Source organism: Tenebrio molitor, chromosome 7 (genome assembly GCF_963966145.1).
Source record: "Tenebrio molitor chromosome 7, icTenMoli1.1, whole genome shotgun sequence".
Taxonomy (NCBI): domain Eukaryota; kingdom Metazoa; phylum Arthropoda; class Insecta; order Coleoptera; family Tenebrionidae; genus Tenebrio; species Tenebrio molitor.
In genome coordinates this window covers 1,278,255-1,294,131 of record NC_091052.1, presented here as the reverse complement: position 1 = coordinate 1,294,131, position 15,877 = coordinate 1,278,255, and the positions used below count along the sequence as shown (strand labels likewise).

Here is a 15,877-nt window from a genome sequence, read left to right as displayed (position 1 = left end):
ATCAAAGATTTATCACAATTACCAGCGATTTTGAATCAAGTCATTTGCTGTCACAGCAACAACCAATCGTGACTGTCGGTTTGTGTTTCCGTTAAAAAATAAATGACTCTTTTCAAGTTGATTAAGTTTTGCGGATTGGAGTAAACTTAAGTCAGTTCCTAGTTTTTATTAAGTCGTCTGAAACGTGACACACGAATGTTTTTACTGCTACTGTTGCGTTACGTAACGCCTGAAGACTGAACTGTTGTTTGACGAAAAACTGTTACACGAAGTTTTCCAAAACAATTAGCTTCCCTTTCAAGTTTTCTTTAGCACTGAAGAATGTATAGGTAATTAACGCAATCGCCATCTGCGTGAAAACAGCTTTAGACGTGATATACGAGTCGTGCGAAACGCTTTATGTAACGTTTTTTGGATAGAATTTGCGTAAAATAAATCTAATGAGGTACGATGTGTCGTAAAGATTTGCGTGAGAATAAGTTGTAAAATAGTTTGTGGTTGTTCTTTTACAGTTAGGAAGACGCCATTACATGAAGTTTTCCGGCAAGTGAAAGTTCCGCAGTGACCTAGGTCAAAGGTGATTACATGCGATGTTTTCAATGTAAGGTATAGGAATGTGGTGGGGCAATAAAATTTACACCCACGGTTGGTGATGAAGGAAAATTGGGCAAGAAATTACGGAAATTCGGCAACAAAATCTGTGACTAAAGAAGGCTACCTACCTCTTTTATTTGTGATTAATAGATACGTATAAATTTTTTTCTTGTTCGTCATCTGTGATGAATATTAAATTTGTGTTGTGATAATAATATAAATCTCTCAATTATGAAAATTAAAATAAGAAACAGAAATAAATTAAATACGAAAATTATGTGGTAAATTAGGAAAACGCAAAATGTAGGTTAAATAATAAATCTCTTGTTAACCTTTATTAGCATTTTTATTTTACATTAAATTAATAAGCACTGGATAAAAAATTTACTCAAACTTTCTATCGGCTGTTTTTTTTAAATTTCACCTCAAAGTAGGCGTTGATGAGTCTGCAGAGTAAAAACACTAACAACGCAAAAAGTGAGGTTACAGCTGATTTGTGATCTGTAATCCGTGGTACGTTCACAATCGATTCTTCAACGCCTACTTTGAGGTGAAATTTAAGAAGACACACGATATAAGCGGCTCAAATCCTGTAAATCATGTAATCCTGCTCCTTACAAGATTCAATCTGGTTCATTCTGTGTAAAGGAGTAGTGGTGTCAATCAAGTTTTTATTTAATCTTTTAAATAGCCACGTTACTGCGATCTAAACGTCATATACAAAAACAAAAACAAAAAAAACAAAAAAATCAAAACATCTTTCAGTAAAATTTTATTTTTTAACGTTATAAGAACAAATCACTAATCAGCGTATAAAGAGTTAGCAACTATAGCTAATAATATGGAAAATACGTGAGAGTTGACAAAAATGGATGATAATAACATGGCCTTTTAGGAGATTATAAAAGCTTATTATTTCTAGTAATCAGCGATCTCTGACAGTCTGATGAACGAATGTGAACGTCGTGCTCAAGAGTTGATGACAACACAACGTTTTTGCCCTTTCCGAGAATATGCACAATGAAATAATTTGACAACCTAATTTGGAAAATGTTTCTTCCCAATCGTTCTTAATAATTTAAAAAATTATGTATAGTACAATTTTATATTATTTTCATATTAACATTAACATAAAAGTGCAGGTTTTTCCGATTTTTATCTATTCTAATAGTTATTTACAGTAAGAGTGAGGAAGTGAAAGCTTTCGTTCACGCGATCTGTGTTCGACGACGCAATTCAAGTGAACGAAACCCGTCTTACTCTCAAGTGCTGTATTTAGTTTTATTCGATACCTCCTTACAAAGTCAATCTGTAACTTTGTATTCAAAATTTTAAATAAAAATAAATCACATTTTTGTACGTATCTGTTGTTATGGAAAATACAACAAAATAAACAAAGTTCTGTAACGTCACTAAAGTGGTTGTATGCACGTTGTGAAAATTGTGAAAATGGATGATGAAAAGTTATATGTTCCTGGTGATGTCCTGGAAAAGGCAAGTGCCGCGAGGTACTAAATGTTGCCTAAAAAATCAAAATTACGTTATCAGAAAGAATTGGAAAAATTCACGGGTGAATGAAAAACAGTGAGTGAAAGGCAGTGATCGAAAAACGATGTGCGAAAGTGAAGTGAACGAAAGGGAAAGAGAAACCTTCACCAACTGCTAACAATGGATGCAGACTCACTTTCTGGAGAGGTATCGAACAAAACATTTTTTTTTTTTTGTATTTTCACAAATCCAGCAAAAATTACGCCCAAGATATTTTACTATTTTTTATTAGGTATATTTAGTTTCAACTTTGATAATTAATTAGAGACAGTAAAATTTACTGCTCAGGTATAATTGAACTTTTTCTGCATACATAGTTATAGTTTTCATATACTTAAATTAGTTATTTAAATTCTATTTACAATTTTAACTGTTTCTATTGGAAGGCGCCAGAGAATCATATAGAGGACCCTTTATACAAGTTAAAACCTGGTTCGATCAGTGACGTCACAATATCTCTCGTTAAAAACCGTCATCTGCTTTCAATAAACTTGAATGTACCTGTCCAAACTTGGTTTATCTTGATAAGCAAAAATTTAGCCAAAATTATCATTTGTCTAAAAGTAATGTTAAACACTGACTCCGGTTTATAATTTTAATCTGTGGTTTTAAAAATGTCTCCGAACTTTCATCTACACGTTGAAATTATGACTAAGTAAGATGACATTTTTATCTGTTAAGTTACTATCAAAGTTTTGGTAAGTTTTTTAAATAGATATTAATCATTCATTGGATTGGTATGTTATGAAACCTTTGTTAATTATTTGCGTTCCAGGTTTATCAAACAACAATAAACCAAATCATAGATTAAGATCTTGTTTGTTTCGAAAAGCATGCACATAATCTTGCAATTTATAGTGGAATAAAATACAAAAATGCAGTAGAAATTTTTTAAGTATAAAGGCACAAAATTCTAGATTTAGAGCCATCTGTGTAGCGGAGGTGCAACTAAGCATCTCCAGCATTAATACCAATAATAAGACGTAAACACTTTGACCAAACCACCTACCAATATTTTTAGGTATTAAAATATATTGTCAAAAGAATGTTAACACGTTATTTTCTATAAATTTGAGTTGTACGTTACCGGTAAATAGGAAACTATCTAGCTTGTTCAACTGTTATTAGAAGGTGGCGCCACAATGTCGATGTAAGATGAAACTAAAATAATAATTAGCCTTAAATCAAACAGTGGAGAAATAGAAAATTAGTGGCGTGTTAATTACCACTTTTTATTTCTGATAAATTAGTAACGTTATTCAAACCATAATTGTTATAATTTTATAGATTTAGATAGTACAAGGTTCTCATCTGGACATAATTAAAGTTCATGTAATTAAAAAAGACATCCTGCATGATTAAGTACTTTCTAAAATAAAAGAAATTAGAGCATTTTAGAAGAAAATGCAAGGAATGTCGAAATTGAGCAATTTTATTGATAAGAGTGATGTCATTGTTGCGACGAGCACGCTTGTCTTATCTTGCATTTTTTAAATTCATTGATGAACATTTTCGAATTTTTTTTAATGAAGGTAATCCCCTTTCAATTGTGGAAAACCATTGACAAATTGGCGAAAAAAAAGTAACAATAGCAAACAACGTCCGGAACACGACCCGGATATCGGCGCTTACGTTTGTGGATTTATGTAATATCAGGATGTGCCGGAAAAAGGACCACGCGGAAGTAACCTACGTCAACAATTTGGATTCAAGACGTACCGTGTAATTAATTAAGGATTTTTACGACTTGGGCCGTGCAGTTTATAGTTTTTAATTACTGGATTTTTATTTGAAAAACTGATCAGCTTCATACATAATAAATTATTGTTGTTGTTTTTGTGTTTTTTTTTTTAATTTAATCTAGACTAATGTCCAGAAAAGAAATGATGGAAACTAGTTTAGACTAAATGCAAGAGGTTCACAAAGGATAAGCTAAAAGCACACAAGATTTTTCTGTAAAAATCATTTATTCTTACATTGTAAAAGATCAGACAGTTTGTTGTTGATCGTAAAAAACTTAAATAAATAAAATAAGTTAAATAAATATCGAATAAATATTTAAAAATACAAATCACAGTCTTGATTATCAGATCTGATGCACAAGTCACGTCCTTTTTTTATGTTTCACTGTATTCGACTTCTTTTTCACCGATTTTCTCTTCTTTTGTTTTAAATGTTTTTGAGCTTTTCTGAAAAAGCTAGTAGCTTTTTTGAAGAAATTTAAATCTAGGATGTGAGCGCCCGTTAACGTTAACTCTTTGGGCAAGTCGATATTCATCTCCTCTAACGAAATTCCTGGAGGAATCGGCATATCGTACGTTTGAAAATTGTCCTGAACTTCACACACTAACGCCCGCATCCTGTAGGTGATGTTATTGTAGATGCGCAGCCGCTCTTGTTGGATCTGACGGATGTGAGCGACGTTGGACTTGATGCTCACCCCTAGGAGCCGATCCAAGGTACCGGCGAAATACTGGATCGATTTGTAAAATTCCGGCAGCATCATCTGTTGCAAAATGTCGATTAGCACAATGTCAGAAGAACCGATCCGTGGTCAACTTACGTTAGGCCGCGCGTTTTTCATATCCTTGAGCATCTTCTTCATCTTCAACCACTTGATCTTCCCGTAGGGTACGTTGGCGTTGGTCACTTTTTGCTTGTACAGCATGTTGATGTTCTTGGCGCTCTGTTGCAGGCTGCTGACGAAGGTTCTCAGCTGATCTTTGACTTTGGCTAGAGGGTCGTTGGTGCTTCTGCTGTGCCTGAGCCTGATGTCAGTGTTGCAGGCATTGTACCACCATGGGTTCGTCGACGTCGGTGCGCCCAGGCAGGAACTGAGTATTGCGACTGAAGCGATGACTATTCCGAATTTAAACGAGTCTGAAAGGGAAAGCGGCGGTTAGTGGTGCAACAGGTGGCGGCGGCGCCCGGAGCCTGACTCACGGAGAAATCCGGGTCCGGGGACGGCTGGATGTATCATCGCGGAGGATCATCAGGACGGACATGCAATTTACGTGAAGCGCAAGGTATCGCGGCTGCGGACAGACTGCGAGATCGGTCGTATGGGGCTCGAGGACCGACCGACACATTCTTCTAAACATGCTTATTTTGTGTTACAGAGCGGTCGCCAGACCAACTAACAAATTAATTTTGTGATGAATGGAGGTCTGAGCTGGACCAAAATTGCACTCTGTTCCACGCCGAACACTCACTATGACTAATCGTCCCAAATTCTACACACACTTATCACCTCACTATGCAAATAATTACCTGAGAAGAGAACCAGAGCCATCTACTTGACTTGCTACTCAACTTGGAACTTGGTCTGAATACTGATTGTTTCATAACAAACACATGCTTGCTGCTTATCTTTCCGAAACTTTCTGGATAAGTTTTGATGAAATGTATGAAAGCGAATGATTCAGACCGCGATAGTACCATATTATATATACAATATAATCCTCCCCACCACCACTACTCGGTCTCGTCAAACGCTAACTCTAACAAACCCTCCTGTTTTTGCCCGATTGCGCCAGAACCCTTCGCGGAAGAGCTCCAGAAGCTCCAGAAACAGACGCAACTGGACCACTCGACCGGACCTACCTAACCGGACCCGCCAACTACAACTGTGACATCATATTACGTCTACTCCATTTTTATCTACGTTATTGTTTCATAACAATAATAATCGTCGTGAGACCCCACCAAAACCAATTTTCCGCATAGGCCCTTTCCCTAATTTTTTTCCAGAAATCGCATCCCATTGACTGCAATGACGTCACTGTGCGTCGTACAATGACGACGGTAACAGCACATTTTGGTTCTTCGCGGTTAAATAGTTTATTTGTTAGTTCGAAGGAGCGTCATCGATCGTGCACTACACCGAGTTTTGTTTAAATTTTGTTTATATGCAAATCGGTTTTTTTCGCCGCCTAGATTCGTCGTTGCTGTCGCCGCGGGCTTTCACGTGTTTTAGTTCCTTTTAGACCCGTCAGATGAATAATCAATCGTCCGATTGAATCGATCGAATTTTTTTCCTCTTGGAAAATTGGACGAAAGTGAACTAGTTGAGCGTTGTGTACTATTAACAGACACAATGTTATAACTTCATTAGCGTGAGCTGGATGACTATCACAACTGTCGGAATCGGACTGACTCATGTGCAACACCTATTCTCATTTAATATTCATCGATTGTTCGTGAAATTGTTGGCAAAACGAGATCCGCCGGAATTTTGCAAGTCCCGGGAGCATTTGCGGAAAATTGGGGCTCCCGGGAAGATGCATTTTATTCGGGAAAAGGAACTGTCAATCACTTACATTTTTTGAACACTTGTCTTCTTCATGATATCCTGTTCTTTCGGTCGCCACAATTTAACTGACTGCTTTTACAAACCTATGAAGGAAGTGATTACCAACGATAAGATAAGATATAAGATAAGATAATGAAAAAAGAGTATTTTAGCATTTTTTATTAATAATTCATGTTTACCTGAACTGTAAATTTAAAATCTTAAAAGAAAATTGATTCACAAAAGTTTTATATTTTTTTTTTGTTAGCGACATTTTTTTAATTATGTATAAGAAGCAATCGGATTTTTTTTTTCTTTTTTCAATTTTTTTTAATGTATTTTAAAATATAGTCGGAACGTCATAGATGTGTCGTTAAGTTGGCACTACCAGGAAAAGGAACTAGGCGCGCTTATAAGGTACATATTTGGAATTTATGACAGATTTCTCACTAACGTACAGTTCAATCATAAGTTTTAAGCGACCTTGAGTTTGACAATCCACATCTAAAACGTTTGTACAATATATTCAATAATATATATTTATTTTAAAAAGGCACTGTACACTTTAACGAAAATTAAAAAGAATCTACTGCTTCACCAGAAATAAATAAATATTTGCTTCTAATATACTTAAGAATTTTCTTAAAATAGAAATTTTTTAAGGATCATAAAATGTACATGAATCAACTGATACCTAAATTGTGCAATATTGTTTTGTTTTGAACTGAACAGGTAATAGATAACGCAATCAAGAAACAAAAATACAAATATGTATAAATGATATAAAATTAAATTTCTCAGTTTCACTTTTGTTTTAAAAAAATTATATTTTTTCTTTAATTGTCAAGAAAACGTTAAAGTAAATGTTTAAAACCATCGATTTCATTAATGTCATGGGAATCCGACTTATCGCGGAATCAGGCGATTCAAAATCAAAGAAATTCCTTTTTGAGAGGATTTCCCTTGCCATTCAACGTGGAAATGCTGCAAGCATTCGGGACACTTTTCCAGATTCGAATTATTACATTTAAATTAAAATTCTTATGAATGTGAATTATTTTTAGTACCTACCTACACTAGTTAACAAAATTTAGGCAGTGAAAAAGGATCAAATCATTTAAAATAATTTTTCAAATGCAAAAACTGATGCCCCGGATCAGTAATATTTAAGAAATGCTTAAATCTAAATTTCAGTTTTCAGTTTTTCGGTGTTATCTAGTCATGTGTCGCAGATGATAATTACAAGTCTGGTCCCAGTAATTTATTAGCAGAAGTGTGAATTATGAATTTGTAAACAAAGAATAAAAATGATTGTTATTTTATCCTCGTGAATTAAACATGATTATTTAAATTTTAATGAATCTGGATGCAACAAACAGACAAGCAAATTATATGTGTTAAAATGTTTGACAGTATAATGATCCTTGGAGAATCTCCCCAGACAAAAAACAAAATTCACAATGACTCCTGAATCTGCAAAAATACCAAAGTACTGTTCACGATCACCTGTATAGAAATTTCTCGTGAAAAATTGTACGTAGGTTTATGCAAATCGGTTCTTGCATTGTGATGATTTTTTTTTAATTGCATGCCCAAAAACGCGCCTTCACTGAACTCATCTTGCGGTAATACCCCGACATCCCGATTCAGCGAATGGACCTGTGTGGAATTTTTCTTGGATGCTCTTCACCTGGAAACCTGATCACCGTCGCGACGTCTACCAACTCCCAGCGAAACCTTAAAAAAGCTGCCGTAATTGCCCGGCGGGCCAGCACTAGTGGTTCGAAATCGTTGCGTGATAAGGTAAACGTAGATAATCGTCGGGAGTATGTAATTGGGCGTTACATATGTATGAAAGAGACAATCATGTCATATTAGTCCGTCTTAATGAAGCAGGTAATGGCGGGTTCTTACACGCAGCCAGCGACAGGGCGGCCTGCTCATTAGCGCTGGATCCGGCAGGACCGGCCCTGCACCAGGGCTCAATTCTCACTTTCACCACCGGATCTTGCAAAACGTCCAGTTATGGTGCGTCGATAGCGCCACCGCGCGGTCTACTTGCAAATCTTTCAGGTGCAAGTGCAGCAACAACAAAACGCGATGTTGCGGTACAGGATCAGTTCTAAACCCGGTCCTGCTATCTGGTTCAGGGGTGCCGGTGGTCAGCCCTGTTCTCGTACATTCTGCTGTCAACGGGCTAATCACTGGACACATCTGGAATGCGCACCCACGTCGACGCCCTCCGTCCCATTTCACTCCATTATTCAATGTCATTTTCTTTTTGGTCCTCATTGCATACGTCGTCTACCACCGAACCGATGAGGTTCGATCCTCCTCGCGACTTGTTGACCGCAAAAACGCCAATCGTAAATAAGGATTACCGAAAGGATTATATTTCAGGTGAAACAAGGACGACAAAATTATTTGTGGGCCACCGTATATATGGTTTATGCGTGCGCTTCTCAGTTCAATTAATTTATGTACTGCTATTTACTATGTCAAGGTGAAATGTTGAACTTGACTGTTAGCTTGTCTGAAATTGTGACCTAATCGTTGTCAATATTGAATTTTACTATCATAATAACAAATGAATTTTTTGTACGCGGTGCTGACGAATGCTACGGGAGCGACACAATTATGCAAATTCGACGAAACACCTGGTATATTTGTTTAGACCGGGTTCGGCGATTATTTTCACTAATTTAATTTAAATTTTACTACTTAATAACTATACACCTTGATTTATAAAAATACCGGCGTAAACATACGTTGAACATGAGTTATGGCTTTAATTTTATTTATGACTGAATTGAATATCTATGAATTATTTATGACAAACATAATTTGCAATTATCTGCCCGTTCAATAGTCCATAATTTATAAAATTTTCCAATCAAATCTCACAACTAAAATATATAATGATGTTTGTAGAACGCAACTTTATCAGGTGTGCGTAAGAACTTGTCAAATCATGTCCTCACCCGGGGAATCACCTTAACTACTAATAAATGAATCAGCCGTAGATAAAATAAAATACATAATTCAACATATTTACTAATTAGTTCCTCGTCACGTTGTTTACATATCGGAATCCAGTGCAGACATGCAGGCAATTATCGCGTTTGCGAATTAAAATTGCAGTTTTGCCATTGTGGAAATTCTCTTTTGTTAAGCGGCACCTGCATAAAGTGTAAGTATGTATATAATAATTTCACTTGCAATAAGACATGTGTAGTATCCTCGCCCACTTCCTTGCTACCCATTCATAAATGTAGAGAACATTTCTCACACCCGATGGCTAATTTGCATAGTGCACAGACTAGAAAATTTATCATACGACCATATCCAATGTGCCCCAGTCGAGGGTCGGCACACAGCCCATTGTACCTGGTGCATGCATCAAATTAAATTAATTTACCACTCCAATTATTAATTAAGTACCATCACGTTGCGAAACGCCACCACAGGTGCCACCGATAAAAAAATTGTGTAAGATGAATGAAATGGATTGATAACGAGCTGATAGAAAATGCACCGACATTTTTTACTTTACTGTAACTAATTGTAATTGCTTTGACCGAGTAAACAGTAAACTGAAATTTCCGTCAGAAACGGCAAAAATTGTGGAAACTCCACCGCATATTACCAATGCAAATATAAACAATGACGGCAATTAATCGTGATTTTATTACGTCCAACAGACAAGATATTAAACGTGTAACGAGTGGTATTGTTAATTGCGTGGAAGAAAAATTGTTAAGTAATACGCTAACTGCCCCAAGCTCCACTACTCCAAGGTTTCTCTAATCTACGAAATCTATTTCAGATTCCAGCAGATAAAAATAGACGTTTCGATTTGTTTCTACATTTTTTGAAACATCCATTTGATTCAGAATGTACAATACAAATGTATCGGGTGTTCAAAAATATAGGTGCCAGAAATATCGGGTGTTCATTTCATTTTCTCCTCAACGTTGGCGTTGAAGAGTCGATTGTGTACGCACCACAGATTACAGATCACGGATTAGCTATTTAAATCTAACCTCACTTTTTGCGTTGTTTGTGTTTTTACTCTGCAGACTGACGAGTGGTGCGTTCACAATCGACTCTTCAACGCCTGTTTTGAGGATAAAATTAACTGAAAACCCGATATATTTTAACTATTAAACCAAAGCTTCAAATTACTGTTGATGAATTATTTTATTTTTCTACGAATCTACGAATGAATCTAAAATATTTGTGTCAACTGTTGAGAATCTCTCGTTGCAACTTTCACTTTTCTGCTGCAGCATCTCATTTAATAGGGATTTGATTTTTCCCAAAACAAACAAAAATCTGCACGTCATCCAACGAGGAATGGTGACTTATCTTGACGTTAGCAGAAACCCTTTGCAAATGAAAAAAAAACCTAGTTGTGTACTTGACATGGTCTTGCACTAATGCAACTGGAACGATCGTACGTCAATGGGAAAAACCTATTCGAAAAGTAAATTTTTAACACACCTACATTTCCTGAGACGGTGTTTGTTTTAATAATGATTCGCATAACTCGCACACAACAATTTTTTCCCGGAACTAGATGTGCGAGATTAAGAAAATTAAGATCATAATAAAAGGGGATTCGATAATTTTCTATTAGAAATTACATAAGAATGATTATTATTGTTCTAATGTTATAATTGCTAGGAAACATACATGCGTCATTTCCATACGATTATACATTTATCTGTTGATTAAACCACAAAGAATAATAATTAAATAGAAAAAATAAGAAAACCTCAAGATTGCGAAGAATTCGAACTAATGAATAAGGCGACGAAGATAAAAGTAAGATCGGTGAACTACACACAACTGTATTAGATCAAAAATGACATGAAGAAATAAAAATGAGGGGGCTCGCGTGCAGATAATTGAAGAGATCTTGCTGTCAACAGCTAATTGATATCTACGGATATTGTAACGATGTCATTAAATTGCATATTTATATAAAGTACTAATGAGGTTATGTACACCAGAATGCTACAATATTATTAGAATAATTACTTACAAAAATTGTGCTTGGACATTTTCTGCACTGCACCACTGCCACTACTCTTCTTAAAGTAATGCCAAGGTGACAACGAGAGTATTTAAAGTCATGTTAATAGATCAAGTGGGGGTTTGCCACCCCCCACAGAAATTGTGCACCATTCAAATTTGAGGGCCGTGCAAGCGTCCGACGACAGAGACAAGTTTCACTTTGAAAAGATTCACTGAAGGTGTTCCTGAAGAAGCTACTGTCTTTACAAGGGGTGTAGTGCAGATTAATTCTCGGAGGAAAACCACGCAAGTGGCTCCAGGACTGAAATCTAGATCTCCCGTAAAGTCAACAGCAATCAATCATCACCGTACAAGAAAATTTCTGAATTTATTGCACCAGTATGAAAACAAATAAAGACTAGTTTATTGCAGAGAAATTGGAACTAACAATGTTTATGAAGATTTATTAGCTGCAATTCAAAGTCATTGTCCGGCAGGTAACGGCCCCGGTGGATTTTCGACTGGAAAAAAGATTTTTACGATTGGTGCTGTTAAACGCGAGGTTATGTAAAGTAAACAACAGCGGGAACAATATCACTACCGTTTTTGATAAATTATCAAAGAGGATATGATGTTTCCGATGATCTTAAGAGCCGGCGCTTTCGGTATTATTCATGATTATTATAATTACAACTATGGCGCCGCGGACGGTTTCACTTACACAAAAAACGAATGCTGATTGTGATGATATTCATTGCGAACTTTGGTAAATTTTATACTGCTTTGTCTATGACAAAGAGATATATTATTACATATAAAAAACAAAATATGATTGTGTTGAATAATTTAAAAGAGCTTTGTGAAGCAATTGCTTCAGGAAGAAACATTTTTGTAACTAAATTGTTTTGGCAACTTTTTTGACCAATTTTCTGACCCCGATTGCACCGTTTAGAGTATGTGTTATTTTTATATAATTTTATTTGACCATAAAGTTAATAATTTTTGATTATTTATTTTTTAAGAAAAATTTTTTCAGATTTTACTGGAATAATATCCCTTAAATGTTCAGGTCTAATACACAAAACTGACCCTTCTAAAGACAATTATGTCTTTATGAAACGGTCAATCTCTTTTAAATTACACAGACAATTAGGCAGCAGTAATAATTAGACGCAATTAAAATTTAATCTAATTACTAAGCAATTTCTCCCAAAGATAATCTCATTTTTGGCATCTTACCATTTAGATCTAAAGTTCCATTATTTAATTTCATCATTTTTTTTATAATCAAGGATAATTTTCCTAATTTTGATAAATGAGATACATAATTACCTTATCGTAACAATGCAATATCTGATTTGAAACTTTTTCGAGAAAAATCAAGTGAGATTTGTCATTACACATTATTCAAAATCTATTTACTTGAACATTGGTCACGATAATTTTAAGCAGACTAGCTTCATCCAATAGGAAACGACAGCTTCAACAAGGCGGGGCTCTATCTTATTAGACGTACAGTGTGTGAATTTATGTGGTTACCACCAAAAAATTTCCAAACGAGTGGACTGGAAGAGGGGAATCCAGAAATGTACTTAATGCGTATAATGTTAAACACACCTGTTGCTTAATAACAACAAAATAAAATAAATATTTAGAAAAATGAGTACCGATTTCATTAAACTTTTTCACAGCGCTTTTATGTTCATTCACAAAATTGAGATAAGTTCAATGTGTTTGAAACATTTTTAATGTGATGACTCGCAATCGTAAAGATTTATTCAGTTCGTTCAACTTACGTGATAAATTTTTATTTTCCTCGTTTCTGTTTGGACAGACTTAAGCAAACGATCCACCTAGACTCTTCGGTGATTAATTATATAGAAGGTTGTTTTTGCATTTTAATTTTTTTTTGAAGTATTTATCCGTAAATAGATACAAAAAACGTAAATTTTGCCGTATTACTTTGGCAAAATGAACATAGGATAATGTGATTTGAAACGTCTATAGAAAGACAAAATCGCCACTTGAGAGAAATGCATTACTCATGAAGACATTCCCCCAGCAAAAAAATCTTCTTATTCAAATACAAAACATTGTGGTTTTGACTTGTGTAAATTTGTCGTAAAAATAAGTGCCAATAAGTATATTTTTGCACTGTAAATATACGAGTACTTCAAAATTGTTTACTGTAGAAAATATCAGTGACACATAAACTCAATTCAATTTAATTTTTGGATGAATTTTAAAAGGAGCAGTATAATTTCTTTTTCCAACATCGCTTATGAAAATGATACTTTCATCTCTCAATTTAGTGAGTAAAATAGGCGTTTGCATCACTAGTGACGAAAACGGAGAAAGTAAACTCACTAGTGAGAAAAATGTATTTAACAATCTACTACATTAACAATCTACTACCTGCTTATTAATATAAAAAATTTAAAACACTTATTTGCATTAATTGAAACTCCAGATCCGGAAGATTAAAAAAATAGGGGAGTAAAATAATTATAAAGAAATTTAAAATTGAGACTCGTTTTCAAAAGCGACGTTGGAAAAAATAATATACACAATTCGTGATCAAAGTGCGATTTTTCAACTCGCAATACTATCCTCACTCGCTGGCGCTCGTGTGTATTGCTCGTTGAAAAATCAGGCACTTTCATCACTTATAGTGTAATATACTATTCCTTACATTTGAACTTTGAGTTTTCTTCTTAGTAAAAGAACTAGGTTATATAAAAGAACATTCAGTTATGTCGTTCACGATATGACTTAGCATGATGGAGAAGTCGCAGTAAAATCAGAGAAAATTCTGATTTCTTAGTAAACAACGTAAAGAACTTTTTTTTTTATTTGTCACAACAAATTGAAGTTATCGCTTTGATATCTATAGAGTAAAAGGATGGGATGAAGACCTCGTCGAAAATTACATCCGCTTCAACAAAAAAAAAAGTGGCAACTACATATTTATTTTGCAACAAGGAAATAGTATGATAAATGAATTGCCAAAAAAATACGTGATGCTATCGAGAAGAAAGCAAAGGGAAAGGTAAAACAAAATGCTCTACTTACCAGAGCTTAGCCCCCGCGAACACTGTTCATTTCCAAAATTAAAACGAACACCAATAAGAAACATTGTTGAGCGAAGTAAATGAGTGATTCGAGGCACAGTGAAATATTTTTTTCAAATGTTTCAAAACTCTTCAGCTTGAAGCCTTTTATATCTCACGATACAATAGATACTTGGCGTAGGAGTTAAAAGCTCGATACAAAATCTTGAGAAATTTTATCACAAAATAATACGTCATACATACATCTGATTTGTTATCCCAAATTAAATAAATACTTTCAACCATGCACTATATTTATTTCGATGAATGACGTCAGTTACTTAATTTTACTCAATTTTACACCTCTATGTATCACAGCTTGGGTAAATACAATTGTAATATTTATGCGTTATTTTACTTTAAATAATGATGAATCATATTTTGATTATCTAGAAGGTACTTCAAAACGGTAAAATACAATTTTTAGTTATAAATAACATTATTATTAGTACAGCTAATGGTAAACTACAGTGTGGAACAAAATTATTTTTGTTTTATTACCTTTGCACTACCCTTGTAAAAATACGAAGTGCCGCTCTATGGAAAAAAGGAAGGCAGCGCCCTAACCTCAAAATATACATCAAAATTCCAAATGTGATTTATTGCGAAGGGATGGGATGACTACAATCGTTATTTTTAGGCACTAGGTAAACATTTTAATAATTGTCAATTTGATCGATGACATTTATTGACAGCTGCTTCAAAAAAAGTAGAGCGGTGCAGGAAGACTTACATGTGAAAAAATTCCAAAGCTAACTAGATGAAAATCATTTTGTTCCACACTGTAGAAACAACGTATTTCACTCACTTACAACGTGATTTACCCGCGATCATTTATAAGCCCTTCATTTATTAGGCTTAAAAACAGAATATCACTCATATCTCGACATTTCAGTTTGTTAATCGTTGAGTAAATAATAGTAATAATAACAAATCATCGCAACGGTTCTATTAATGAATGAATGAATGAACTCACCAACTATTTGATCAGGTATTTGATGATTGAGTAAACTGACCTCGACATTGACGAGGTATCTGCAAAAACTTGAATTATTAGCACCATATAATTATAGGTCATTACAACCCGCTCCCATAATTATTACAATTTAGTCGATATGGTAATGATTTTTATTTTCCGAAAAAAAAAATTTGAAGACTTGACCAAAACGGCAAAAATGTCTCAATCAAGTGCTCAACGACCAGGTGTCGAAACTGCACTTAATGTTAAAGTTACATACGTTGGTTTGGTGTAGGACCTAGTGATCAAGATCAAGTGGGCAGTACAATTACGCTATATCGGAGGCGAAGCACCTGC

The 15,877-nt window shown here is 34.8% G+C and overlaps 2 protein-coding genes across 6 annotated transcripts in view; both read right to left on the bottom strand.

Moving 5' to 3' along the window:
* LOC138134731 (uncharacterized) overlaps positions 1–15,373 on the bottom strand; it is a 32,307-nt gene extending 16,934 nt beyond the window's left edge. Inside the window, exon 1 of one of the 3 annotated variants that reach the window (XM_069053196.1) lies at positions 15,296–15,373. Coding sequence is in view for 1 of the 3 variants with exons in the window: in XM_069053193.1 (XP_068909294.1) it covers positions 14,525–14,588 (64 nt within the window). In the remaining 2 variants the exon portion in view is untranslated. Of the gene's footprint in view, positions 1–6,461; positions 7,154–14,524; positions 14,769–15,295 lie in introns of those variants that run through there. The other 2 variants (XM_069053193.1, XM_069053195.1) reach the window with 2 other exon arrangements.
* Positions 4,091–11,514, bottom strand: LOC138134732 (uncharacterized). Of its 3 annotated transcripts, none has more exons than XM_069053199.1 (3): positions 11,481–11,514; positions 4,706–5,022; positions 4,091–4,648 (listed from the first exon to the last, which is right to left on the bottom strand). In XM_069053199.1, the coding sequence occupies exons 1-3, from the start codon at positions 11,497–11,499 to the stop codon at positions 4,247–4,249; spliced, it is 738 nt and encodes a 245-aa protein (XP_068909300.1). In that variant the 5' UTR covers positions 11,500–11,514; the 3' UTR covers positions 4,091–4,246. The 3 variants fall into 3 exon arrangements, with proteins under 3 accessions (XP_068909300.1, XP_068909299.1, XP_068909298.1); XM_069053198.1 differs by lacking the exon at positions 11,481–11,514 and adding an exon at positions 5,413–6,437; XM_069053197.1 differs by lacking the exon at positions 11,481–11,514 and adding an exon at positions 5,086–5,404.
* Positions 15,374–15,877: the final 504 nt, after the last annotated feature.